Source organism: Lampetra planeri, unplaced genomic scaffold (assembly GCF_965212315.1).
Source record: "Lampetra planeri unplaced genomic scaffold, kcLamPlan1.2.h2 scaffold_1274, whole genome shotgun sequence".
In the NCBI taxonomy this organism is placed as follows: Eukaryota; Metazoa; Chordata; class Hyperoartia; order Petromyzontiformes; family Petromyzontidae; genus Lampetra; species Lampetra planeri.
In genome coordinates this window covers 4234-31098 of record NW_027613990.1, presented here as the reverse complement: position 1 = coordinate 31098, position 26865 = coordinate 4234, and the positions used below count along the sequence as shown (strand labels likewise).

General features: G+C 52.0%; 2 protein-coding genes across 2 annotated transcripts; both read right to left on the bottom strand.

Annotated features, from left to right (window-relative positions):
- Window positions 1–1294: 1294 nt before the first annotated feature.
- On the bottom strand, window positions 1295–18218 carry LOC144739048 (uncharacterized; the record flags this gene model as incomplete). Its single annotated transcript, XM_078622048.1, has 5 exons — window positions 17946–18218; window positions 17420–17513; window positions 5208–5345; window positions 3400–3612; window positions 1295–1637 (listed from the first exon to the last, which is right to left on the bottom strand). Coding segments are annotated over exons 1-5 (1061 nt in total), but the record flags the coding sequence as incomplete, so codon positions are not given.
- A 7113-nt stretch (window positions 18219–25331) lies between these two features.
- On the bottom strand, window positions 25332–26072 carry LOC144739047 (tripartite motif-containing protein 14-like; the record flags this gene model as incomplete). Its single annotated transcript, XM_078622047.1, has 1 exon — window positions 25332–26072. A coding segment is annotated over one exon (594 nt), but the record flags the coding sequence as incomplete, so codon positions are not given.
- Window positions 26073–26865: the final 793 nt, after the last annotated feature.

The window sequence follows — 26865 nt, the reverse complement described above, 5'->3', positions numbered from 1 at the left end:
AGAGAGTGAGCGAGAGAGTGAGCGAGAGAGTGAGCGAGAGAGTGAGCGAGAGAGTGAGCGAAAGAGTGAGCGAGAGAGTGAGCGAGAGAGTGAGCGGGAGAGTGAGCGGGAGAGAGTGAGCGAGAAAGTGGGCGAGAGAGTGAGCGGGAGAGTGAGCGGGAGAGTGAGCGGGAGAGAGAGCGAGAGAGAGTGAGCGAGAGAGTGAGCGGGATAGTGAGCGAGAGAGTGAGCGAGAGAGTGGGCGAGAGAGTGAGCGAGAGAGTGAGCGAGAGAGTGAGCGAGAGAGTGAGCGAGAGAGTGAGCGAGAGAGTGAGCGAGAGAGTGAGCGAGAGAGTGAGCGAGAGAGTGGGCGAGAGAGTGGGCGAGAGAGTGAGAAAGTGAGCGAGAGAGTGAGCGAGAGAGCGATAGAGTGAGCGAGAGAGCGGGCGAGAGAGCGAGCGAGAGAGCGGGCGAGAGAGCGGGCGAGAGAGCGGGCGAGAGAGCGGGCGAGAGAGCGGGCGAGAGTGCGGGCGGGAGAGTGAGCGGGAGAGAGAGCGAGAGAGTGAGCGAGAGAGTGAGCGAGAGAGTGAGCGAGAGAGTGAGCGAGAGAGTGGGCGAGAGAGTGAGCGAGAGAGTGAGCGAGAGAGTGAGCGAGAGAGTGAGCGAGAGAGAGTGAGTGAGAGAGTGAGCGGGAGAGTGAGCGGGAGAGTGAGCGGGAGAGAGAGCGAGAGAGAGTGAGCGAGAGAGTGAGCGGGAGAGTGAGCGAGAGAGTGAACGAGAGAGTGGGCGAGAGAGTGAGCGAGAGAGTGAGCGAGAGAGTGGGCGAGAGAGTGAGCGAGAGAGTGAGCGAGAGAGTGAGCGAGAGAGTGAGCGGGAGAGTGAGCGAGAGAGTGAGCGAGAGAGTGAGCGAGAGAGTGGGCGAGAGAGTGGGCGAGAGAGTGAGAAAGTGAGCGAGAGAGTGAGCGAGAGAGCGATAGAGTGAGCGAGAGAGCGGGCGAGAGAGTGAGCGAGAGAGCGGGCGAGAGAGCAAGCGAGAGAGCGGGCGAGAGCGGGCGAGAGAGCGGGCGAGAGTGTGGGCGGGAGAGTGAGCGGGAGAGAGAGCGAGAGAGTGAGCGAGAGAGTGAGCGAGAGAGTGAGCGAGAGAGTCAGCGAGAGAGTGAGCGAGAGAGTGAGCGAGAGAGTGAGCGAGAGAGTGAGCGGGAGAGAGAGCGAGAGAGTGAGCGAGAGAGACACAGAGAGACACAGGGAGAGGGAGACACAGAGGGAGACGTGGAGGACAAGAGAGATGACGCGGAGAAGAGCGGGAGGGAGGCACGGAGGGAGCCGTGAGGTCGTCCGTCGCCTACCCCCCCGACTCACCATCTTGATCCCCTCTCCCCGACACAGCTTCATGTAGCTTGCACTCTTCCCATCGTCCACCTCCTCCTCATCCACCTCCTCTTCCACCTCCACTTTCTCCTCCTCCTCCTCCCCGAGTCTCTCTCCCCCCATCGTGTCCTTCCTCCTCCTCTTCGAGGATGACGATGACGACGAGGAGGAGGATGAGTCGCTGCGGATGCCGGTGGTGAGGAGGTGATATTCGTCGTCGCCCTTGCGCTTGGCGGAGAGCGCACGGGAGAAGTAGTCGAGGTTCCCCTGGGCACGCTCGTGAGATGGGTCTGCGGATGGGGAGAGAGATGGGGAGGGAGATGGGGTGAAAGATGGGGATGGAGAGTGAGATGGGTCTGGGGAGATGGGGAGAGAGATGGGGAGAGAGATGGGGAGGGAGAGTGAGATGGGGAGATGGGGAGAGAGATAGGGAGAGAGATGGGGAAAGACAGTGAGATGGGAAGATGGGGAGAGAGATGGGGAGAGAGATGGGGAGAGAGATGGGGAGAGAGATTGAGACGGGTCTGGGGAGATGGGGAGAGAGATGGGGAGAGAGAGTGAGATGGGAAGAGAGATGGGGAGAGAGATGGGGAGAGAGAGTGAGATGGGTCTGGGGATGGGGAGATGGGGAGAGAGATGGGGAAAGAGTGAGACGGGTCTGGGGAGATGGGGAGAGAGAGCGAGACGGGTCTGGGGAGATGGGGAGAGAGATGGGGAGAGAGAGTGAGACGGGTCTGGGGAGATGGGGAGATGGGGAGAGAGAGTGAGATGGGGATAGAGATGGGGAGAGAGATGGGGAGAGAGATGGGCAGAGAGATGGGGAGAGAGATGGGGAGAAAGATGGGGAGAGAGAGTGAGATGGGTCTGGGGAGATGGGGAGAGAGATGGGGAGAGAGAGTGAGATGGGGAGAGAGATGGAGAGATGGGGAGATGGGGAGAGAGATGGAGAGATGGGGAGATGGGGAGAGAGATGGGGAGAGTGAGACGGGTCTGGGGAGATGGGGAGATGTGGAGAGAGATGGGGAGATGGGGAGAGAGATGGGGAGAGAGATGGAGAGATGGGGAGAGAGATGGGGAGAGAGAGTGAGACGGGGATGGGGAGATGGGGAGAGAGAGTGAGATGGGTCTGGGGGGATGGGGAGAGAGATGGGGAGAGAGACGGGGAGAGAGAGTGAGATGGGTCTGGGAGGAGGTGGTGGTGGTGAGGAGGGAGATGGGGTGAGTGAGATGGGGTGAGAGATGGGGTGAGATGGGGTGATAGATGTGGCAGCCTCCCCTTCTACACAGACACATTCCAGAACTAGCCCACCTGACCTCGTGGTGTAACCCACAGAGGTCAAGGTGGTAACGGTACAGCTGCCATGCACACACTCGCTCTATCACTCGCTCACCCACTCGCTCACTCACTCGCTCGCATATTCACTCACTCACCCACTCGCTCATTCATCCGCTCACCCACTCACTCACCCACTCGCTCCCTCATTCACCCGCTCACCCACTCGCTCTATCACTCGCTAACCCACTCGCTCATTCACTCACTCGCACATTCGCTCATTCACCCGCTCACCCAATCGCTCACCCACTCGCCCATTCACTTGCTCGCTCACCCACTCGCTCATTCACTCACTCACTCGCACATTCGCTCATTGACCCGCTCACCCAATCGCTCACCCACTCGCCCATTCTTTCACTCGCTTATTCACTCGCTCACGTACTCGCTCACCCACTCGCTTATTCACCTGCTGAGCCACTCACTCATTCACTCGCTCATTCACTCACTCATTCACTCGCTTACCCACTCGTCACTCGCTCACCCACTCGCTCACCCACTCGCTCCCTCATTCACCCGCTCATCCACTCGCTCATTCACTCGCTCACTCGCTCACCCACTCATTCGCTCACTAGCGCATTCACCCACTCACTCACCCACTCGCTCCCTCACCCGCTCACCCACTCGCTCACCCACCCGCTCACCCACCCGCTCACCCATCCGCTCACCCACCCGCTCACCCACTCGCTCACCCACCCGCTCACCCCCCCCATCACTCGTACCCAGCTTGAGCAGCTGCTTCGTCAGCGTGTACGCTTCCTCCGTCTTGCCCTGCTGAAACGCCACGAAGCTCAGGTGGTCCAAGACGTCCACCTCATCCACCACCGCCGCCCCCGTCAGCCACTCCACCCCCTCCACCGCCGATCCTCCTCCCCCCGGTGTCTCCTCCGCTTCTCCGCCCTCCGCCCCCTCCCCACGTCTCTCCCCTCCTCCTCCTCCTCATCGGTGCATCATGCGCAGCGCCTGCCGTATCCACAGCTGCGTGTGCCGGTAGTCGCCCTCCGTGTAGGCGACGCGGCCCAGGTCGTAGCAGTCGCGAGCAGACAGAGCGTCACGATGCATCGTGCCTTGGACGTGCGCGCACACACAGGGAGAGAGACGGTGGGTGAGGGTGGGGCGGGGTGGGGAGGGGAAGGGTTACGGGGTCCAGAGACTCGGAGATTCGGGGTTTAGAGACTCAGGAACTCAGGGTTTAGAGACTTAGAGACTCAGGGATTAGAGACTTAGAGACTTAAGAGACTCAGGGATTAGAGACTCAGGAATTAGAGACTCAGGGTTTAGAGACTCGGGGTTTAGAGACTCAGGGTTTAGAGACTCGGGGATTAGAGACTCAGGGTTTAGAGACTCAGGGTTTAGAGACTCAGGGATTAGAGACTCAGGAATTAGAGACTCAGGGTTTAGAGACTCAGGGACTCAGGGTTTAGAGACTCAGGAATTAGAGACTCAGGGTTTAGAGACTCAGGGATTAGAGACTCAGGAATTAGAGACTCAGGAATTAGAGACTCAGGGTTTAGAGACTCAGGGACTCAGGGTTTAGAGACTCAGGAATTAGAGACTCAGGGTTTAGAGACTCAGGGATTAGAGACTCAGGAATTAGAGACTCAGGGTTTAGAGACTCAGGGACTCAGGGTTTAGAGACTCAGGTTTTAGAGACTCAGGGTTTAGAGACTCAGGGATTAGAGACTCAGGAATTAGAGACTCAGGGTTTAGAGACTCAGGGACTCAGGGTTTAGAGACTCAGGTTTTAGAGACTCAGGGTTTAGAGACTCAGGGATTAGAGACTCAGGGATTAGAGACTCAGGGTTTAGAGACTCAGGGATTAGAGACTCTGGGGCTCAGGGATTAGAGACTCAGGGATTAGAGACTCAGGGTTTAGAGACTCAGGGTTTAGAGACTCGGGGTTTAGAGACTCTGGGATTAGAGACTCAGGGACTCGGGGATTAGAGACGCAGGGTTTAGAGACTCAGGGATTAGAGACTCAGGGTTTAGAGACTCCGAGTCTCAGGGTTTAGAGACTCAGGGTTTAGAGACGCGGGGTTTAGAGACTCAAGGTTTAGAGACTCAGGGTTTAGAGACTCAGGGTTTAGAGACTCGGGGTTTAGAGACTCAGGGTTTAGAGACTCAGGGTTTAGAGACTTCGAGACTCAGGGATTAGAGACTCAGGGTTTAGAGACTCAGGGTTTAGAGACTCAGGGTTTAGAAATTCAGGGTTTGGAGACTCAGAGACTCAGGGACTCAGGGATTAGAGACTCAGAGACTTAGGGTTTAGAGACTTAGAGACTCAGGGACTCAGGGTTTAGATAATTAGAGACTTAGAGACTCAGGGTTTAGAGACTCAGAGAATTAGGGTTTAGAGACTTAGAGACTCAGGGACTCAGGGTTTAGAGAATTAGAGACTTAGAGACTCAGGGTTTAGAGATTAAGAGACTCAGGTTCTGAGACCCGGCCTAGGCTGTAGCAGCCACATCCATAGAATGTCTCAGAGAGTGAGTCTCTTTGTGATTCTGTGAGTATCTCTGTGAGTGAGTACCTGGTAGGTTCCCATCTGCGATGTCGCGCGTGCTCAGTCTGTAGGTGTCCTGTAGACGCATCAGAGCCTTGGCTGCCCCGTTGACGTCCTCCTCGGTGGGCAGCCACAGACGCTGGGCAGATATGTTCGCTAGGAACTCTGGGTAAGTGGGAGACGGAGACAAACCGCAGCTCTGGGTGAGTGGGCGAGCAAGTGGGTGAGCGAGTGGGTGAACGAGTGAGTGGGTGAGCGGGTGGGTGAGAAAGTGGGTGAGCGGGTGGGTGAGTGGGTGGGTGAATGAGTGGGTGAGCGAGCGAGTGGTTGAGCGAGCGAGTGGGTGAACAAGTGGGTGAGCGAGTGGGTGAGCGAGTGGGTGAGTGGGTGGGTGAGCGGGTGGGTGAGCGGGTGGGTGAGCGGGTGGGTGAGCGGGTGGGTGAATGAGTGGGTGAGCGAGCGAGTGGGTGAGCGAGCGAGTGGGTGAGCAAGTGGGTGAGCGAGTGGGTGAGTGGGTGGGTGAATGAGTGAGTGGGTGAGTGGGTGAGCGAGTGGGTGAGCGAGTGTAAGCTGAGTGAATGAGTGAGTGAATGAGTGTAAGCTGAGTAAATGAGCGAGTGTAAGCTGAGTGAATGAGTGAGTTTAAGCTGAGTGAGTGAATGAGTGAGTGAATGAGTGAGCAAGTGGAAGCTGAGCGAGTGTAAGCTGAGTGAATGAGTGAGTGAATGAGTGAGTGAATGAGTGAATGAGCGAGTGTAAGCTGAGTGAATGAGTGAGTCTAAGCTGAGTGAATGAGTGAGTCTAAGCTGAGTGAAGGAACGAGTGTAAGCTGAGTGAGTGAACGCTGAGTGAGTGAATGAGCGAGTGAATGAGTGAGTGAGTGTAAGCTGAGTGAGTGTAAGCTGAGTGAGTGTAAGCTGAGTGAATAAGTGAGCGAGTGAATGAGCGAGTGTAAGCTGAGTGAATGAAAGCTGAGTGAATGAGTGAATGAAAGCTGAGTGAATGAGCGAGTGTAAGCTGAGTGTGAATGAGTGAGCGGGTGAATGAGCGAGTGAATGAGCGAGTGAATGAGCGAGTGAATGAGCGAGTGTAAGCTGAGTGAGTGAATGAGTGAGTGAATGAAAGCTGAGTGAATGAGTGAGTGAGTGTAAGATGAGTGAATGAACGAGTATAAGCTGAGTGAATTAAAGCTGAGTGAATGAGTGAGCGAGTGAATGAGTGAGTGTAAGCTGAGTGAGCGAGTGAGTGAGCGAGTGTAAGCTGAGTGAATGAAAGCTGAGTGAATGAGTGAGCGAGTGAATGAATGAGTGAGTGAATGAAAGCTGAGTGAGTGAGTGTAAGCTGAGTGAATGAGTGAGCGAGTGAATGAGTGAGCGAGTGGAAGCTGAGTGAGTGAATGAGTGAGTGAGTGCGGCTTGCTTGCTACCCACCGGTGGCCGGGTTCATGATGGCTGAGTGAATGAAAGCTGAGTGAGTGAATGAGTGTAAGCTGAGTGAATGAAAGCTGAGTGAGTGAGTGAATGAGAGCTGAGTGAATGAATGAGTGAGTGAATGAAAGCCGAGTGAATGAGTGAGTGAATGAAAGCTGAGTGAATGAGTGAGTGAATGAGTGACTGAATGAAAGCTGCGTGAGTGAATGAGTGAGCAGGTGCGGCTTGCTTGCTACACACCAGTGGCCGGGTTCATGATGGCTGAGTGAGTGAATGAGTGAGTGTAAGCTGAGTGAATGAGCGAGTGAATGAGTGAGTGGATGAGTGACTGAATGAAAGCTGAGTGAGTGAATGAGTGAGTGTAAGCTGAGTGAATGAGTGCAAGCTGAGTGAATGAAAGCTGAGTGAATGAGTGAGTGAGCGGGTGCGGCTTGCTTGCTACACACGGGTGGCCGGGTTCATGATGGCCGTGTCGTCCAGACCGAGATGACCGGCTGATGCACCACCTGTGCCCCCTACTGTGCCAACTTGCTGTGCTTTAGCCACCCGCCGCTCCGCTCGTTGTTGTGAGCGTCGCTCCTCCGCCCCCCGTTGTTGTTGGAGGGCGACTGCCTCCAACTGCCCAGTAGCCTCACTGTGCACCTAGCCTGGCACTGCCCAGTAGCAGCGTCCTTCACGAGCCTCCTCCACAGAGGCCGATCTTGACACCGCTGGTACCGCTCATCGGCAAGTCCACTCAACTCCACAAACACACACAGAGATTCATATTCTTGGTTCTTTCGGTAACGTCATCACGTAGAAGGGAAATAATAAAATAAAATAATATAAAACAATAAGAATTCTCACGACGTTTCGACTGCAACACAAGCAATCATCATCAGGTGTGAAATCCACAGCAAGAAAATTTGAAAAAAAAAATTATTGGCGTGGATTTCACACCTGATGATGATTTCTTGTGTTGCAGTCGAAACGTCGTGAGAATTTCTTATTGTTTTATATTATTTTATTTTATTATTTCCCTTCTACGTGATGACTTTACCGAAAGAACCATGAAAATGAATCCCTGCAGTGACGAAAGCTTTAAATCAAGACACACAGAGATGTACAGGATGCTTAAACAAAAAATGTGTTCAAGCTTCTGAGAATCAGCAACGACAGCCACGAGGAATGTGCCTCCGGGCTCAGGAGACCACCTGGGGAAGATGGCGAAACAGGCGGGGAGACTTTTTCGACTTTTTGAAGTTATTAACGTGACATTCGTTCCATTGGAACCTCATTTGCCAGTAAAAAATATGATAATTGATTTTTTTACCCTTCTATCTGGCAACAAAACTGACACCTTTCTTTACAAGGAGTCATGTTTGCATAGACCACAATACCTGCGGTCATAATGCAAACAAAAAACATAACTCTGATAATGTATGCACTGTCCTTGAAGTTGATTGGTCCACACCCAAGACAGCTTTTCTTAGAGCCTAGTCTCACATGGTGTTGGACCAGATGACGCCAAAAGGTGCACAACTCAAAGACAATGCACCATCAGAGTATGAGAGCTTGGGGTAAGCATTGACACCATTGAAACCTCATTTGCCAGTAAAAAATATGATAATTGTTTTTTTACCCTTCTATCTGGCAACAAAACTGACACCTTTTTTTACAAGGAGTCATGTTTGCATAGACCACAATACATGCAGCCATAATGCAAATAAAAAAAAACATAACTCTGATAATGTAGGCACTGTCCTTGAAGTTGATTGGTCCACACCCGAGACAGCTTTTAACTTCAAGGACAGTGCATATATTATCAGAGTTGTGTTTTTTGTTTGCATTATGACTGCAGGTATTGTGGTCTATGCAAACATGACTCCTTGTAACAAAAGGTGTCAGTTTTGTTGCCAGATAGAAACAATTATCGTGACATTCGTTATTGCGTCTGCAGCTTTGGAGTATTATTATCTGTTATTTTTCCATTTATAAAAAACCGATAGTCGCCATGTAAGCATTAAAACATTGTTTTGAATCACCCTGTATTGTACATCATCTGGAGCAGTGGTTCTTAACCGCTTACCAGAGGTCGCAACCGGGTACCCGAAACCCGTACCCTACCCGATACCCGGCTACCCGTACCCGGCCGGGTACAGGTACGGGTAGCCGTTTGCGACCCTGGTGCGGCCGGGTACGGGTAGGCCGTGAGTCACTGGTGAGTCGCCGTTTGTCACTCATTTCCCAACGTCTTGTCTCTTCTCACAATTCAAGTTCCTAGAATCAACCCACCCGCGCCTGCAACATGGCTTCATCCCAAAGGTCGCAATCGGGTACTCGATACCCGTACCCTACCCGTACCCGGCCGAGTACGGGTAGCCGGGTATTGGGTAGGGTACGGGTACCCGTTGGCGACCCTGGTGCGGCCGGGTACGGGTAAGGAATCAAAACCCGTTTGCGACCTCTGCCGCTTACTGCAGCAGCCTGGACCCCCCCTCCCCAACCCACCTTGGTTCCCGGTCATAAAAAAACCAAAAACAATGATGTTCATAGATAAATTTGAAGAAACAAGGTGGCTGTGCTCGCGTGCCCATGCTTAATTTTACGTTTTCGATGATTTACCTTCGAAAAAAAGAAATCCGGCTAACAGCGCTTGCCCCGACAGTCTGTTAAAGGCTACACAAGGGACCTTTGTCTTTGTTTTGTGTGTGCGTGTTTGTGCGTTTCTGCGTGTTTGCGTGTTTGTGTGCGTGTTTGTGTGCGTGTTTGTGTGCGTGTTTGTGTGCGTGTTTGTGTGCGTGTGCGTGTTTGTGTGTGCGTGTGTGTGCGTGTTTGTGCGTGTTTGTGTGTGTGTGCGTGCGTGTGCGTGTTTGTGTGCGTGTTTGTGTGCGTGTTTGTGTGCGTGTTTGTGTGCGTGTGTGTGTGCATGTGTGCGTGTTTGTGTGTGCGTGTTTGTGCGTGCGTGTTTGTGCGTGCGTGTTTGTGTGTGCGTGTTTGTGTGTGCGTGTTTGTGTGTGCGTGTGCGTGTTTGTGTGTGCGTGTTTGTGTGTGCGTGTTTGCGTGTGTGCGTGCGTGTGTGCGTGCGTGTTTGTGTGCGTGTTTGTGTGTGCGTGTGTGCGTGCGTGTTTGTGTGTGTGCGTGCGTGTTTGTGCGTGTGTGCGTGCGTGTTTGTGTGTGCGTGCGTGTTTGCGTGCGTGTTTGTGTGTCCGTGTGTGTGCGTGCGTGTTTGTGTGCGTGCGTGTTTGTGTGCGTGTGTGCGTGTTTGTCCGTGTTTGTGTGCGTGTCTGCGTGCGTGTTTGTGTGTGCGTGCGTGTGTTTGTGTGTGCGTGCGTGTTTGCGTGCGTGTGTTTGTGTGTGCGTGTTTGCGTGCGTGTTTGTGTGTGCGCGTGCGTGTTTGTGTGCGTGTGTGCGTGCATGTGTGCGTGTTTGTGTGCGTGTGTGCGTGCGTGTTTGTCCGTGTTTGTGTGCGTGTCTGCGTGCGTGTTTGTGTGTGCGTGCGTGTTTGCGTGCGTGTTTGTGTGTGCGTGCGTGTTTGCGTGCGTGTTTGTGTGTGCGTGCGTGTTTGCGTGCGTGTGTTTGTGTTTGTGTGTGCGTGTTTGTGTATGCGTGTTTGTGCACGTGTTTGTGTGCGTGCGTGTTTGTGTGCGTGTTTGTGTGCGTATGTGCATGTTCGTGTGTGTTTGCGTGTCTGCTTGTTTGAGTGCGTGTTTGCGTGCGTGTGCGTGTTTGCGTGCATATTTACGTGTGTGCGTGTTTGCGTGCGTGTGTGTGTGCGTGCGTGTTTGTGCGTGTGTGCGTGCGTGTTTGTGTGTGCGTGCGTGTTTGCGTGCGTGTTTGTGTGTCCGTGTGTGTGCGTGCGTGTTTGTGTGCGTGTGTGCGTGCGTGTTTGTGTGCGTGTGTGCGTGTTTGTCCGTGTTTGTGTGCGTGTCTGCGTGCGTGTTTGTGTGTGCGTGCGTGTTTGCGTGCGTGTGTTTGTGTGTGCGTGCGTGTTTGCATGCGTGTGTTTGTGTGTGCGTGTTTGCGTGCGTGTTTGTGTGTGCGCGTGCGTGTTTGTGTGCGTGCATGTGTGCGTGTTTGTGTGCGTGTGTGCGTGCGTGTTTGTCCGTGTTTGTGTGCGTGTCTGCGTGCGTGTTTGTGTGTGCGTGCGTGTTTGCGTGCGTGTTTGTGTGTGCGTGCGTGTTTGCGTGCGTGTTTGTGTGTGCGTGCGTGTGTTTGTGTTTGTGTGTGCGTGTTTGTGTATGCGTGTTTGTGCACGTGTTTGTGTGCGTGCGTGTTTGTGTGCGTGTTTGTGTGCGTATGTGCATGTTCGTGTGTGTTTGCGTGTCTGCTTGTTTGAGTGCGTGTTTGCGTGCGTGTGCGTGTTTGCGTGCATATTTACGTGTGTGCGTGTTTGCGTGCGTGTGTGTGTGCGTGTGTGTGCGTGTGTGTGTTTGCACGTGCGTCACCTATTGATGTGAACACCTCCATCAGTGCAGGCCGAACCACCAGCACAAGCAGCAACAGCCGAGGCATGATGGCCAACTCCTGAAACACACGGGACAGACACACAGACAGGGAAAACAATCCAGCACATCGTCGCTACCGCTACTACTACTGGCAGCAGACTCACACACAGGGACAGTTGCCACTCGGGGTGCCCTAGGCTATAGGATCACACATCAGTAGTAGCAGCAGCAATCATCGCTACCCCTACTACTCCTGACAGCAGACTCACACACAGGGACAGCTGCTACTGGGTGTGCCCCTAGGCTATAGGATCACATAGCAGTAGTAGCAGCAATCATCATCGCTACCCCTACTACTGGCAGCAGACACACACAAGCACAGCTGCCACTGGGTGTGCCCCTAGGCTATAGGATCACACGGCAGTAGCAACAGCAATCATCACTACCCCTACTACTACTGACAGCAGACTCACACACAGGGACAGCTGCCACTGGGTGTGCCCCTAGGCTATAGGAACACACAGCAGTAGTAGCAGCAGCAACCATCGCTACCGCTACTACTACTACTGGCAGCAGACTCACACACAGGCACAGTTGCCACTGGGGGTGCCCCTAGGCTATAGGAACACACAGCAGTAGTAGCAGCAATCGCTACCCCTACTACTACTACTGACAGCAGACACACACAAGCACAGCTGCCACTGGGTGTGCCCCTAGGCTATAGGATCACACAGCAGTAGTAGCAGCAATCATCGCTACCCCTACTACTACTACTACTGACAGCAGACTCACACACAGGGACAGCTGCCACTGGGGGTGCCCCTAGGCTATAGGAACACACGGCAGTAGTAGCAGCAATCATCACTACCCCTACTACTAACAGACTCACACACAGGGACAGCTGCCACTGGGTGTACCCCTAGGCTATAGAATCACACGGCAGCAGCAGCAGCAATCTTCACTACCCCTACTACTACTAACAGACTCACACACAGGGACAGCTGCCACTGGGTGTGCCCCTAGGCTATAGGGTCACACATCAGCAGCAGCAATCAATCATCATCATCAGCACGGTGTTGGAAATTTTGCTGCTGCCTGCCTGCTGCTGCTGCTGCTGCTGCTGCTGCTGCTCTTAATGCTGCTACTGCTGTTACTGCTACTGATGACACTGTTGCTGATGCTACTGCTGCTGAATTTATGCTGCTACTGCTGATGACACTGCTGCTGCTGCTGAGTTTATGCTGCTACTGCTGATGACACTACTGATGAAGCTGCTGCTGATGCTACTGCTGCTAACACTGCTGATGACACTGCTGCTGCTGCTGACACTGCTGCTGCTGATGATCTTCATGCTGCTGCTCTTAATGCTGCTACTGCTGTTACTGCTACTGATGACACTGTTGCTGATGCTACTGCTGCTGAGTTTATGCTGCTACTGCTGATGGCACTGCTGATGACACTGCTGATGAAACTGCTGATCATCCTGCTGCTGATGACGCTGCTGCTACTGCTGATGGCACTGCTGCTGATGAAGCTACTGCTGATGCTACTGCTGCTGATGACACTGCTGATGACACTGCTGCTGATGAAGCTGCTCCTGAAGCTTCTGCTGACACTGTTGCTGATGACACTCCTGATAAAGCTGCTGCTGATGACACTGCTGATGAAGTTGCTGATGACACTGCTGACGCTACTGCTGATGACACTGCTGGTAAAGCTGCTGCTGCTGATGACACTGCTGCTGATGAAGCTGCTGCTGATGACACTTCTGATGATGCAGCTGCTGATGACACTGCTGCTGATGCAGCTGCTGATGACACTGCAGATGAAGTTGCTGCTGATGATGCTGCTGATCATACTGCTGCTGATGATGCTGATGAATCTACTGCTGCTGACACTGCTGCTGATGCTACTGCTGCTGATGACACTGCTGATGACACTGTTGCTGATGAAGCTGCTGCTGATGACACTTCTGATGATGCAGCTGCTGATGACACTGCTGCTGATGCAGCTGCTGATGACACTGCAGATGAAGTTGCTGCTGATGACACTGCAGATGAAGTTGCTGCTGATGATGCTGCGGATCATACTGCTGCTGATGATGCTGATGAATCTACTGCTGCTGACACTGCTGCTGATGCTACTGCTGCTGATGACACTGCTGATGACACTGTTGCTGATGACACTGCTGCTAAAGCTGCTGCTGATGACACTGCTGATGAAGTTGCTGATGACACTGCTGCTAAAGCTGCTGCTGATGACACTGCTGATGAAGTTGCTGATGACACTGCTGGTAAAGCTGCTGCTGATGCTGCAGCTGATAATGCTGATGAAACCACTGCTGATGAAACTGATGCTGCTGGTGATGCTACTGCTGATGATGATAATGCTGCTGACACTGCTGCTGATGCTACTGCTGCTGATGATGCTACTGCTGCTGATGACACTGCTGCTGACACTGCTGCTGATGCTACTGCTGATGCTACTGCTGCTGACACTGCTGCTGCTGATGCTACTGCTGCTGCTGATGATGATGCTACTGCTGCTGCCGTTTGATCGTCAATGTAACTTTGAAAACTTTTTTTCACCCCTCCCCCTATAGGCCTCCGACAGGCTCTCGGGCCCCCCGCGCTCGCCTAGAATCCCCTACCGACCAGGGCGACGGGCCCCGGGCACCCCGGTGACCGGCGAACGCCACCAACGCCGTAACTTTTTTGTTAATTTAAATTAATTCAACGATTTTGCGCAACGTTCAAAGTTTACCGAATAGAAGCCCCGATCGCCCGCGCGCCGTCTTCGGAAGCGTTCACACGGAGCCAACGCCTGCTGCCTGCTTCTTGCTGTCGTCTGCTGCGTGACCTGTAGCGACTGAGCAATGGTGGATGTGGTGGTGGTGAGGGGGGGGGAGGAATCGATTCCTCCGATAGATTCCAAGCAATTCGATTCCGACGAATCGACGCAACATGCCGAGAGGGGGGGTTAGTGGCGGTTGGTGGTGCAACTCCTCGACTTACGAACGCTTTTAGCCCCTCCCACTTTCCTCCAAATACGTTCCATTTTCTATTTATTCTTTGGTTCTTTCGGTAGTCACGTATAAAGATAAAAAAAAAATTAAATTAATGAAAGTAAAATAAAATAAAAATCACGACGTTTCGGAGGGAACACAAGCGTCGTGATTTTTATTTTATTTTTATTTTACTTTTATTAATTTAATTTTTTTTACCTACGTGACTTCACCGAAAAAAACCTAAGAAATAGAAAATGTTAATTTAGAGCTTTCGGTAAAGTCACGTAAAAAGATAAAATAATAAATTAAATAATAGCATACTACGACGTTTCGATTGCAACACAAGCAATCATCATCAGGTATAAATGAAATAGAAACACAAATCTCGTATACTTAATAATGTTACATTACATTTCTAAGCATACTAGATTTGTGTTTCTTTTTCATTTATACCTGATGATGATTGCTTGTGTTGCAATCGAAACGTCGTATGCTATTATTTAATTTATTATTTTATCTTTATACGTGACTTTACCGAAAGCTCCAAATTTACATTTTCTATTTCTTAGGTTTTTTCGGTAAAGTCACGTAGGTGAAAAATTAAAATTAATAAAAGTAAAATAAAAATACAATAAAAATCACGACGCTTGTGTTCCCTCCGAAACGTCGTGATTTTCATTTTATTTTACTTTTATTCATTTTAATTTTTCACCAACGTGATTTTACCAAAAAATACTAAGAATATGAATCCTTGCAGTCAGGAAAGCTTCAAATCTAGAATTAATACCCTCTACGGGGAGGAATTCCACCTATCTGTTAAAGTTTTTAACAGACAACGAGAGATGTCGCGATAACAAGGTAATATACCCCCTCTTCTTGGTTCTTTCGGTAAAGTCACGTAGAATGGAAACAATAAAAATAATAAAATAAAACATAATAAAATAATTCTCACGACGTATCGGCCACAACGCAAGCAGCCGTCATCAGGTGAAGACCAGGTCTGTCGGGGAGACATTCAGACGCTGTCTCTGCGACAGACCTGGTCTTCACCTGATGACGGCTGCTTGCGTTGTGGCTGAAACGTCGTGAGAATAATTTTATTATGTTTTATTTTATTATTTTGATTGTTTCCATTCTACGTGACTTTACCGAAAGAACCAAGAAGATTAATCCCTGCAGTCACGAAAGCTTTAAATCGAAAAAGGTAATACCCATCGCTTACAAATACTGTGTTCTTGGAATTTCTCTCACTTGATACAGCAGTCGTGCTGTGACGTTCCACCTGAAGACGGAAGCTTGTGTTGCCTCCGAAACGTCGTGATTTTTATTTTTACTTTCATTAATTTTAATGTTTTACCTACGTGACTTTACCGAAAAAACCCAAGAATATGAATCATTGCAGTCACGAAAGCTTCAAATCTAGAATTACGTTCCATTCATTGTCTACCACACTCAGATAAGCTCCTCCCCCCCTCCCCCACCTTAACTTGTATTTAAGAACTTGTATCTTGGAATTTAATGCCTCACTTGATACAGCAAATCTAGCTGTGACGGTCCCACATGAAGACGGAGACTTGTGTTGCCTCCGAAACGTCGTGATTTTTATTATTTTATTTCTGTTAATAATTTTATTAATTTTAATTTTTTACTCTACGTGACTTTACCTAAAAAACCTACGATTGTGATTCCTTGCAGTCACAAAAGCTTCAAATCCAGAACAAATCAAGTTCAAGTTCATTTATTAGGTATAGCCCTGTGAGCCATTCGGCTCTTGAATCGGGTGCAACCGCAACAAACAAAAAACATGAACAAAAAACATCTTAAAGTGAATAAGTGACTAAGTGCAAACAGAAATCCAAGAAAAGACAGCAAAACATTGCAGAAAAAAAATCACTGTACACCAACGCTGTGTGCAAAAATCCCAGTGGGATGCAAGTCAAACAACCAACAACAACCACAAGCCAACTTAGATTAAGGCCATCAGTCTAACTCTGTACTACAACAAACAAACATGGCTAAACCAATATACAAATGTTGGAAGGGCGGTGACAGATTTCAGAAATTATACGGGGTAGGGAAGTCTCATCTCTCATCACTTTAGGGGCCGTCCATAAATGACGTCACGCGATTTTTGACGATTTTTGACCCTCCTCCCCCCCCCCCCTGAGTCACACGGCGTCACAAAAAGTCAGACCCCCCCCCCCTCAAATATGACGTCACAAAGCTCTGCCCCCCCCAAAATAAAACATGCTTCAAATCGCTTTAAACTACTATTGTCATTGTAGTGCGTATTTAATGTGGCGCTGCACAATGATGTTGTAGGAGACAACATGTATTAAAAAGTCTATTTAATTAAGTAGAACGTGTTGTATATATTTATTTAAAGTTGCGCATTTTTATGTGACGTCACATTTCTCAAACCCCCCCCCCCCCTTCTCGTCACACATTGTCACAAATGTCTGACCCCCCCCCCCCCCCAGGTGCGTGACGTCATTTTATTTCTCATCATCATTGCATTTCTCACTACTTTATCTTCAGTAATAGCTTTTTACCCTTTTAACTGGTACAAAAACTGACACCTTTATACAAGGCATCATGTTTGCAATAACCACAACACAAGCAGTCAAAATGCAAACAAAAAGAAACAACTATGAACAAAAAACACTGATAATATATGCATTGTCCTTGAAACTGATTAGCCCACACCAGAGACAGCTTTCTTTTGAGCCTAGTCTCAATTGGTGCCTTTTGGCGTCCTCTGGTCGAGCACCAATTGAGACAAGGCTCAAAAGAAAGCTGTCTCTGGTGTGAACCAATCAGTTTCAAGGACAATGCATTTATTATCAGTGTGTTTTTGTTTGAATTTTGACTGCAAGTATTGTGGTTAATGCAGACATGAATCCTTGTAAAAAGATTTCAGTTTTGTTGGCAGAAAAAAGGGGAAAACCCCCCTATTATATCAAGTCATGACCCAAAGTAGTTGATGACATCTTTCCAATGATTTATGAGTTGAAATTGTGTCTGTGTCTGTATATATGTGTAATGCGAGCGTAAATGGGGTTGCTGCTGGGCTCTGGCCCAATCACACGACCCAGGGTATTGGGGGCGGAGCCCGGTATGGGGGGCGTGTGGGAGGGGCCGCCGTTGACCTCGGCTCCAATGGGAAGCGAGGTGAATGGGGGTGGAGCCAGCAGGGAAGTATGGGAAGGCCGGATCTGACGATCCGGAAGGGGAGGAGTCAGGGTCACGTGGGAGAGAGGATATAGACGGGAGCCCGGAAGAGATCGGGGTCAGCTGATGGAGTGAAGAAGCGGGACCACGTTAGGTGGCCGCCGTGCCATCAGCCACGTGGCTGATGGGGCTTCGGCGGCACACCGTCGGCCAGCGGTGTGCAGAGCGGGGAGGAGCAGAGCGACTGACGGGAGAGGAGCTGACGGGAGAGCGCGTGCGGGGCGCGCACGAGGAGGAGCTAATGGAGGAGCGTGCGTGGCACGCGAGAGGAGCATGTGGGGCACGTGAGAGGAGCGTGCGGGGCACGCGAGGGGAGCGTGCGGGGCACGCGAGAGGAGCGTGCACGGCACGCGAGAAGAGCGTGCGGGGCACGCGAGAGGAGCGTGCATGGCACCCGAGAGGAGATGCTGGTCCCTTGTCAGGACCAGCGGGGTGTGAGGACGAGTGGAAGAGCTGAGGAGGAAGCGCGTGCGGGGCGCGCGCGAGACGACGCTGGTCCGCAGAGGAGACCAGCGGGGTGCGGAGAAAGACTTTGAATAAAAGACCATCGGAGACAAGCAGTGCCTAACGGAGTCTTTTATTACACTGGAGTCAGAAGTGGACTTTTTTAAGGCAAAATAACATCGAGGAAGATGGCCGAGAACTTGAAAAAGCGTAACCCACTTGTTACGTCTTCCGACGATGGAGAGACGTCCGCCGGCACACGTCCTCCAGCGACCACGTGGCAGGCCGCCGCCATCTTGAACATCGCGGCGGAGAGGCGGCCATGCGATGCCATCTCGGAGGTGCCGCGTGGTGCGCATCCTGCTGCTGAGCAACTGTTTTGCAGGAAGAAGCCGCAAGGAAAGGACACCGACGCTGCTGCTGCCGGGGCGGGAGCACCCCCGTCCTGGCTCTTGTGCGAGACACCGGAGCAGTCGCGGGAGGACGCCGCGCTCACCATCCGAGTTCTTCGAGGCGTCTCAAGTCACCACCCTGCCGTCCTCTGCTCGCTGCAGCCCCGGGCAAGTCGTGACGATATGCACCCGGCCCTAACACACACCTCACCCATCTTGCTTGTGCCAGGTGCGATTGTTTGTTATGTCTCGAGCATGCGGAGCGCGGGTCGGGCTGTGTGTGTGTGAGGATGGACGCGCTGTCTGCTTGTGTTTGCTCTGTGTCAAATAGTGTTTATGCGTTGCGGCATGGGGATGTTATCTTGATGGCGAAGTTAATTATTAATTCGGTTGCGTCGAGTGTCCCGCGCTGTTACCATCCCGTGGGTTGCCATGTGTGACGTGGTTATTTTGATGATTTTTTTTGCTGCAAGGTACGACAGGGTTAACGGTGTGTGTCTGCCTGCAGCTCTGCTTGCGATTGTGCATAATGTACGACCTGTGTGGAACTTTGCTGCTTGTAATCGCGACATGCTGACTGCACGTACTGTAGAGACTGTCTTTCTGTACGGATACGGAGTGCGTTACATTGTTTTGACCATTGGGTTCGGGATTGTTATTAGTTGTGCGTACCTGTTCGGAAATTGGTCGATTCGTGGGGGACCCTAATTTTTGGTTGTATGGGTGTTCGTGCACACGAGCTTGCATGTGTGTTCATAGGAAATTGCGAGTGTGGAGGGATGAGGGCGTTGTTGGTGGCTCTGCCGTCAAGGGTGATGGGGCCGTAAATTACCGCCAAGTGGCGTCGCTCTTTCCGTTGATTGCGTGCGGCCAGGGGTTGCATTGCGAGTTGGTGTGTATGAGCAATGTGTCTTGGTCAACTATGGGTTAAAAATTCCCCCGATATGACTGCTGTGCGCAGCGAGCTGCGGCTATGCGTCGTATCATTGGGGGTTGTTAAAACGTGACAGGGGATGTGTGTTGTGACCCCCAGCAAGGGGCAGCTGGGGTGCACTCACAGGAAAAACTGCCGAAGTGGTCGCACGTTGGGCCGCCATTTTGGCTAGCGCGGGAAATCGCGGGGATGCACTCGGCGCATGGGGCCGCCATTTTGAGCGCGCGCGGGAAATCGCGGGGATGCGCTTGGCGCATAGGGCCGCCATTTTGAGCGCGCGCGGGAAATCGCGAGGATGTGCTCAGCACAGGGGGCCGCCATTTTGAGCGTGCGCGGGAAATCACGAGGATGCGCTCGGCGCATGGGGCCGCCATTTTGAGCGCGCGGGGAAATCGCGAGGATGCGCTCGGTGCATGGGGCCGCCATTTTGAGCGCGCGGGAAATCGCGGGGATGCGCTCGGTGCATGGGGCCGCCATTTTGAGCACGCGGGAAATCGCGGGAATGCGCTCGGCGCATGGGGCCGCCATTTTGAGCGCGCGGGAAATCGCGGGGATGCGCTCGCCGCATGGGGCCGCCATTTTGAGCGCGCGGGGAAAACCTCGGTGGGGCGCTTTGCGCGTGACGCCGCCATTTTGAGGGGATGCGGTTAATGGATCTCATCCCTTGACTCTCGTGTTGCGCTCTAACTTGTGTGCGTGCATTGCGTGTTGTGCGCAATGCTGGCGTGTTGGCGCCCATCGGGGTAACGGGAGCATAGTGGCCCGTGTCTGACTAAGGGGGGCGTGTCATTGCACCAGCATTTTGGGACTGAGATGCTGGCTGGGTTCTATTCTGGGGCAAATATTTCACCAGTATACGCCTGCCATTGTTGCGTGGGTGATGCACGAGTTGTGGTCACATCGGCCTATGGCCGATGGCTGACCTTGCAGCCCGGAGGCGAGACACTCCGTGGTATGTCTCAAACTAATAGGCCGTGTGCTCATATGGCTCGGGGAGTCGGGGTTCCGTCATGCAGTGGCAGACTGTTAACCTGGTGGGCCGGGGGCTCACGGAATTCAGGAGTAGAGGTTCCGTTACGTTGCAGCGAACGGGGAGACCTGGCTAGCATGGGGCAGGGATTCCCCTTGCGGGTCCTCCAGCGGGAAGGGCCGCAGACTTGTTCCGCTCTGGGTTATGTGTTGAGAGTGACAGTGGGTAGATGCTGTGTACGTGAGATGTCTGTGCTGGTCCTCAAGAGAGGACTGCTGATGGGCAAGAGCAGGAAAATGTTTGTTGTCACGTGTAAATAATATTTTTTAGTTAAAATGTAGATACTGGGGCGTCCATCGCGTCGATTTTTGGGTATTTATTGGGTTTCTCCTTACGCGGGGCGGATTTCGATCATCTCCACTACCCTGGGGCCGGGTGGCTGTCGTGTACGACATGCGGATGTGCGTTTCGTGGTGCTGTGCCTCAGGGGGTTGGGTTCTCCTTCTCGTCACAGATCTTCGGCGCCTGACACACTGGGTGTCACCGGTTGTGTTAACCGGATGTGGACTTGAAGGGGGAGTGGAGCGCCTGTTCGTCACTCCTGCTCTACCAGTTGTTCTCTGAAGTTGGACTTGAGCCAGGCGGATGGACCAGCAACACAGACAAGCTCTAAGACACCGCATTCCTGATTATGCGCGTGTGCCGTTCTTGCATGTCGGTTACCGTTGTTGTGCATTACTTTCCATTCCTAAATTCTTCTTGCTTGTTGCACGGAGGACGGGCCGGTGTTCCGTACCGGATCCTGATCCCTTCCCTTTCGTTAATTGTGTTTGTCATTGTACTCTCCGTTGTGTCTGGGGTGATTCCTGATTGTGATGCAGTCGCTCGCATTATTTTATCCTATTGCAGCCGGGACGGCTGGATTTTTCTTTTAGGGGGGGGGTCATGTAATGCGAGCGTAAATGGGGTTGCTGCTGGGCTCTGGCCCAATCACACGGCCCGGGGTATTGGGGGCGAAGCCCGGTATGGGGTGCGTGTGGGAGGTGCCGCCGTTCACCTCGGCTCCAATGGGAAGTGAGGTGAATAGAGGTGGAGCCAGCAGGGCAGTATGGGAAGGCCGGATCTGACGATCTGGAAGGGGAGGAGTCAAGGTCACGTGGGAGAGAGGATATAGAGAGGAGCCCGGAAGAGATTGGGGTCAGTTGATGGAGTGAAGAAGCGGGACCACGTTGGGTGGCCGCCGCGCCATCAGCCACTTGGCTGATGGGGCTTCGGCACACCGTCGGCCAGTGGTGTGCGGAGCGAGGAGGAGCGGAGCGACTGACGGGAGAGGAGCTGACGGGAGAGCGCGTGCGGGGCGCGCACGAGGAGGAGCTAATGGAGGAGCGTGCGGGGCACGCGAGAGGAGACGCTGGTCCCTTATCAGGACCAGCGGGGTGTGAGGAAGAGTGGAAGAGCTGAGGATGAAGCGCTTGCGGGGGCGCGCGAGACGACGCTGGTCCGCGTAGGAGACCAGCGGGGTGCGGAGAAAGAACTTGAATTAAAGACCAACGGAGACCAGCAGTGCCTGACGGAGTCTTTTATTATAATAGGATGGGGGTAGTAGGTTAGGGAGTGGCAGGTGTCGGGTAAGAGTGTTGGGTGCAGGTGAGTGGGTGGTGGTCATCATTACCAAGCGTTGTCATTATCATCATCATCGTGCTCTTCATCATCATCCATCAGTCAGGATCCATTCATCATCATAGCTCATGGTGACGAGGAACAAGCAAACTGACTGAGAGTGCAGCTATAAATACCACGAGATGCGCCATGGAATGCGGCCCAAGGCTACAGACAGCACTTACCTGTGAAGGCGTAAGCTGAAGATTTACTAACCGTGCCCGGGTTTAATCTCCAATACTATAACATCTATACAAACAAAACAACAGTAACCATCCCAAAAAAATACATGTTTACACAAGTCAGTCTCAGCTATGAGAGATTCACATTCACAGCCTGGATGACAATCTTAACAATAGATTTTCAGATTTATTTTTTATTCACCGAGAACACATTGACCCTTGACCCACAATACAATGTGATTACAATTCACAGGTAACCCAGAACACAATCAAGTCTATGTATATTTATGCGATCTAACCCAATAAACCTTTATCATTGATAATATTGGTCGCGAAAGCTTACGTGTTAAATTCGATTTGTTTAACCAGGTGAGAACTCAAGAGACCAGGATGAGTCTCGGTTGCAAAAGTGATGATAATGATGCTGGTTCTGCTGCTGATTCTGTTACTGCTGATAATGATTCCATTATTATTGATGTTACTGGTTCTACTCCTGATACTGATGATGATTATGATGGAGCTACTGCTGTTGATGCTGTTGCTCCTGTTATTAATTTTGCTGCTGATGATACTTCTGCTGATGATCGAGTCGAGTTAAATTTTAATTTAACGAGGTGAGAACTCAGGAGATCAGGATGAGTCTCATTGACAAGAGTGACCTGGGTCACAAAAATGAAAAAAGCAAAACAAGTCAAACCCATGCCTGCAATGAAGCAAACAGAAATCTCACCCCCAGCCCAGAGCACAATGCGAATAGCGAAAAACACAATTACACAACTGGTACAAGATAATCAATGCGCCTCAAATCACCTACGTTTTGCTAAACACCCTGCGACTCGAGGTTGGGTTCACACCGGATTGGTGTCTCACGTTAAAGAGGGGTGCTGCGGTGGCTCGGAGATGTTAACTCCCTCGCCTGGTATGCAGGAGGTCATTGGTTGGATTCCGACCCTGACAGTTGCTGGAAATTTGGAGTTTGTGTTGTCTCTATCCCTGTAATAACACAGTGTCTTTGTGTTATTAATGCGTGTTGAGACAATATTAGTCGTGTCGTATTGTAAGGTAGATCCTCACTCTAGATATATATCAGGCGCTTAATAACTTTAACCCACTTCAAAGTCAAAACACAGTTCCCATTGTTGTCAGCAGAAGCGTTATCCCATGAATCGAAGGTTGTGGCTTCAGGTCCAAAAGTCTGACAGCAGATAATAAAAATATGAATCAAAACAAACCTTTACGAATAATATTGGTGGCAAAATACCTCCTACTACTACTAGGTATTAAAATGGCTTATATCTCTCTCTATGCCCTGTAAAATAAAACTAGTTTGGGTGGAGGGAGGAGGGGGTCACTCGACCCCTGGTTAAAACAAAAATGCTTTATCCCAGCGACGCTCAGCACACACCACGAGTAGTCCCCCCCTAGTGATGCCATGCCATTCCCACCCCGGGTTTATCGCCCAACGAGCGAGTGACCGCGAGGGGGACGGCGCGCGTCACCCCGTAGCGTCACGTGACGCGTGTTCCGAGCACGCCCGCGGTGGAGCTCCGCCCTCTCGGCGTTGAGCGCCACGTGGCGCGCGGTGCGAGGGACGGTGACGTCAGAGAGAACCTTGGCTCCCCCCGCCCTCCCCCACCAGTGCACTAACCACTGCACCACCGCTCCACCCCACACTGCGCACATGGCTCTCTATACACTACAGACAAAGATACCCCATGTAGCCTTAAAATACTGTTGGGCAAGTGCTGTTAGTAGCGAGTAGCAACTATGAAGACTGGCACTGTGACACACGAGGGAGTGGGTAGGCAGCACCATGCCCAGAAATACGCAAAGACACGCACAGACACAGAAACAAAGACACAAACACAATATCAAAGACACACAAAGACAAAGATACGCACAGACACAGTAACAAAGACACAAACACAGTAACAAAGACACACAAAGGCATACATATCAACCCACTTACCCGAAGACAAAGATCCCCCGTATAGGTTTAAAATACTGTTGAGTTAAGTGCTGTTAGTGAGTTTCACCTATGAAGGCCAGCCTGGGAGAGACCCACCTTTGTATCCCCAGGGGTAATGTTTACTCATCGCACCAGGTAGTAATTTGAGGCTGAGTTGACCTAGGGGAGAACCAAGGCCGATTCATATAATCGCTATCAATGTTGTTTGTAAACCGGTCATGGGCCTCCCCTAGGTCGTCTCAGCCTCAAATAAGTACCTGGTACAATGTGTAAATTTCGCCACTTGGGAAACAAAGGCGGCCAGGCGTGATGGTGGCCACCCACACCCTCGTGTGAAGTGCCGGCCTTTATAGGTGCTCACTAACAGCACTTGCCCGTACAGTCTGTTAAGGCTATATGGGGGATATTTGTCTTTGTATCTGTGTGTGTATGTATCTGTTTGTGAGTGTATTTGTGAGTGTATGTGTGTGTGTACATGTGTCTATCTGTTTGTGTCTGTGTGTTTGTATGTGTGTGAGTGTGTTTGTCTATCTGTGTGTGTGTGTCTGTGTAGTCTTAACAGGCTGTTGGGGAAAGGCCTGTTCGTAGCAAATAACAGAGCCTGTGAAGGCTGTCACTCTTGCACACGAGGGGGTGGGTGGCCAGCACCAAAACAAAAATACACACAGACACACACACACAGACACAGTAACAAATACACACACACACAGTAACAAAAACACACACACACAGACACAGTAACAAAGACACACACAGACAAAGGCAGACAGACCAACCTACTAACCCAAAGAAAATTATCCCCCGTGTAGCCTTAACAGACTGTAGGGGCAAGTGCTGTTTGCTAGTAGCACCTATGAAGGCCGGCACTGTAGCACACGAGGGGGTCGGTGACCAGCACCACGCCCGACCCGCCTTTGTCTCCCCAGTGGCGATGTTTGCACATCGCAGCAGGTACTCATTTGAGGCTCAGTCGACCTAGGGGAGATCCTGGACCGATTCCGATAATCGTCAATGGTGTTGGTGAACCGGTCATGGGCCTCCCCTAGGTCGACTCAGCCTGAAAAAAGAGTTCCTGGTACGGTGTGTAAACATCACCACTGGGGAGACAAAGACGGCCGGGCGTGGTGTTGGCCACCCACCCCCTAGTGTGCTGTGCCGGCCTTCATAGGGGCTGTCCATAAATGACGTCACGGATTTTTGACCCCCCCCCCCTTCGTCACACGGCGTCACAAAAAGTCAGACCCCCCTAAAATATGACGTCACAAAGTTATGCCCCCCCCCCCCAAGAAAATAAAACATGCCTCAAATAGCTTTAAACTATTGTCATTGTAGTGCATATTTAATGTGGCGCTGCACTCTGATGTTGTAGGAGAAAACATTTATTAAAAAGTCTATTTAATTAAGTAGAACGTGTTGTCTATATTTATTTAAGTTGCGCATTTTGACGTGACGTCACATTTTTCACCCCCCCCCCCATCGTCACAAATGTCTGCCCCCCCCCTAGGTGCGTGACGTCATTTATAGATGGTCCCATAGGTGCTCGCTAACAGCACTTGCCCCAAATCTGTTAAGGCTACACAGGGGATCTTTGTTTTTGTGTGCGTGAGTCTGTGCGTTGTGCCCGTTTCTCTGCGCTGTTCACACTCCGTGCTCTCAGGACGCACGACTCAGATCCAGAATCCTCACTGAGTCACCATCATCACCCCACACACTCAGTGCGGGGTAGAGTGGTTGACTAAACGAGTGGTGGACGGAGTGCAGCAGCTCCATGGAGTCGGCGCTGTAAAACGACAGCAGCCCCGCCTCCCAGTGCAGGTGACACCCGACTCTCCGGGGAGGATCCCTCACCGGCACCGAGGTCGATACACCACCATGACGCACGTAGCAGCTGTTGTTATATGTATATAAAACCCAGGATGAGTCGTTCAGTCCCAGGCTGCACTCGTCACCACTCCCTTTCCGTGCGATCGTCCCGTACGCGACTCCAACCTCACAGCTCCCCGCCGCACCCCCCACGTCCACCTCCCAGTAGTGCTGACCCGACGAGAAGCTCTCGGAGCACAGGGCTTGTAGACAGCCATCAAAGCGGTGTGGGTGATCGGGGCGACCCTGGGAGACAGCGGTCCACGTCACCGTCCTGAGGTCCGAGGAAATCTGGAGGTTGTTGTAGGCCGAGTTTGGGTCCACAGTCGGTGAGCGTCCGTCTGCAGTAACGATAATCACAGTAGCCGTGTAACAACAGCACCACTATAACAATAGCACTCGTGCACTAACACGCACGTACACTACAGTAGAGCAATTCATAATGAGCATTGTTATGCAACGTTGTAATGCGTAGCTATCGGTGTGATGACATGTAACGGGCACTTTGTCAATCCGCTGCTGGATGAGGGCCTCCCTACACCGTGCGGGTCGAGGGGGATATTTGACCATACTTCACCACGCCGGTCACCGCGCGTTGGCGAAGTCAGGCGGCGCAGCTGGCGAGAGCACAGAAGTACAGTACAGCGGTGCGTTTGTCTGCCCCGCCATCTGCTGCCCCGCCATCTGCTGCCCCGCCATCTGCTGCCCCGCCATCTGCTGCCCCGCCATCTGCTGCCCCGCCATCTGCTGCCCCGCCATCTGCTGCCCCGCCATCTGCTGCCCCGCCATCTGCTGCCCCGCCATCTGCTGCCCCGCCATCTGCTGCCCCGCCATCTGCTGCCCCGCCATCTGCTGCCCCGCCATCTGCTGCCCCGCCATCTGCTGCCCCGCCATCTGCTGCCCCGCCATCTGCTGCCCCGCCATCTGCTGCCCCGCCATCTGCTGCCCCGCCATCTGCTGCCCCGCCATCTGCTGCCCCGCCATCTGCTGCCCCGCCATCTGCTGCCCCGCCATCTGCTGCCCCGCCATCTGCTGCCCCGCCATCTGCTGCCCCGCCATCTGCTGCCCCGCCATCTGCTGCCCCGCCATCTGCTGCCCCGCCATCTGCTGCCCCGCCATCTGCTGCCCCGCCATCTGCTGCCCCGCCATCTGCTGCCCCGCCATCTGCTGCCCCGCC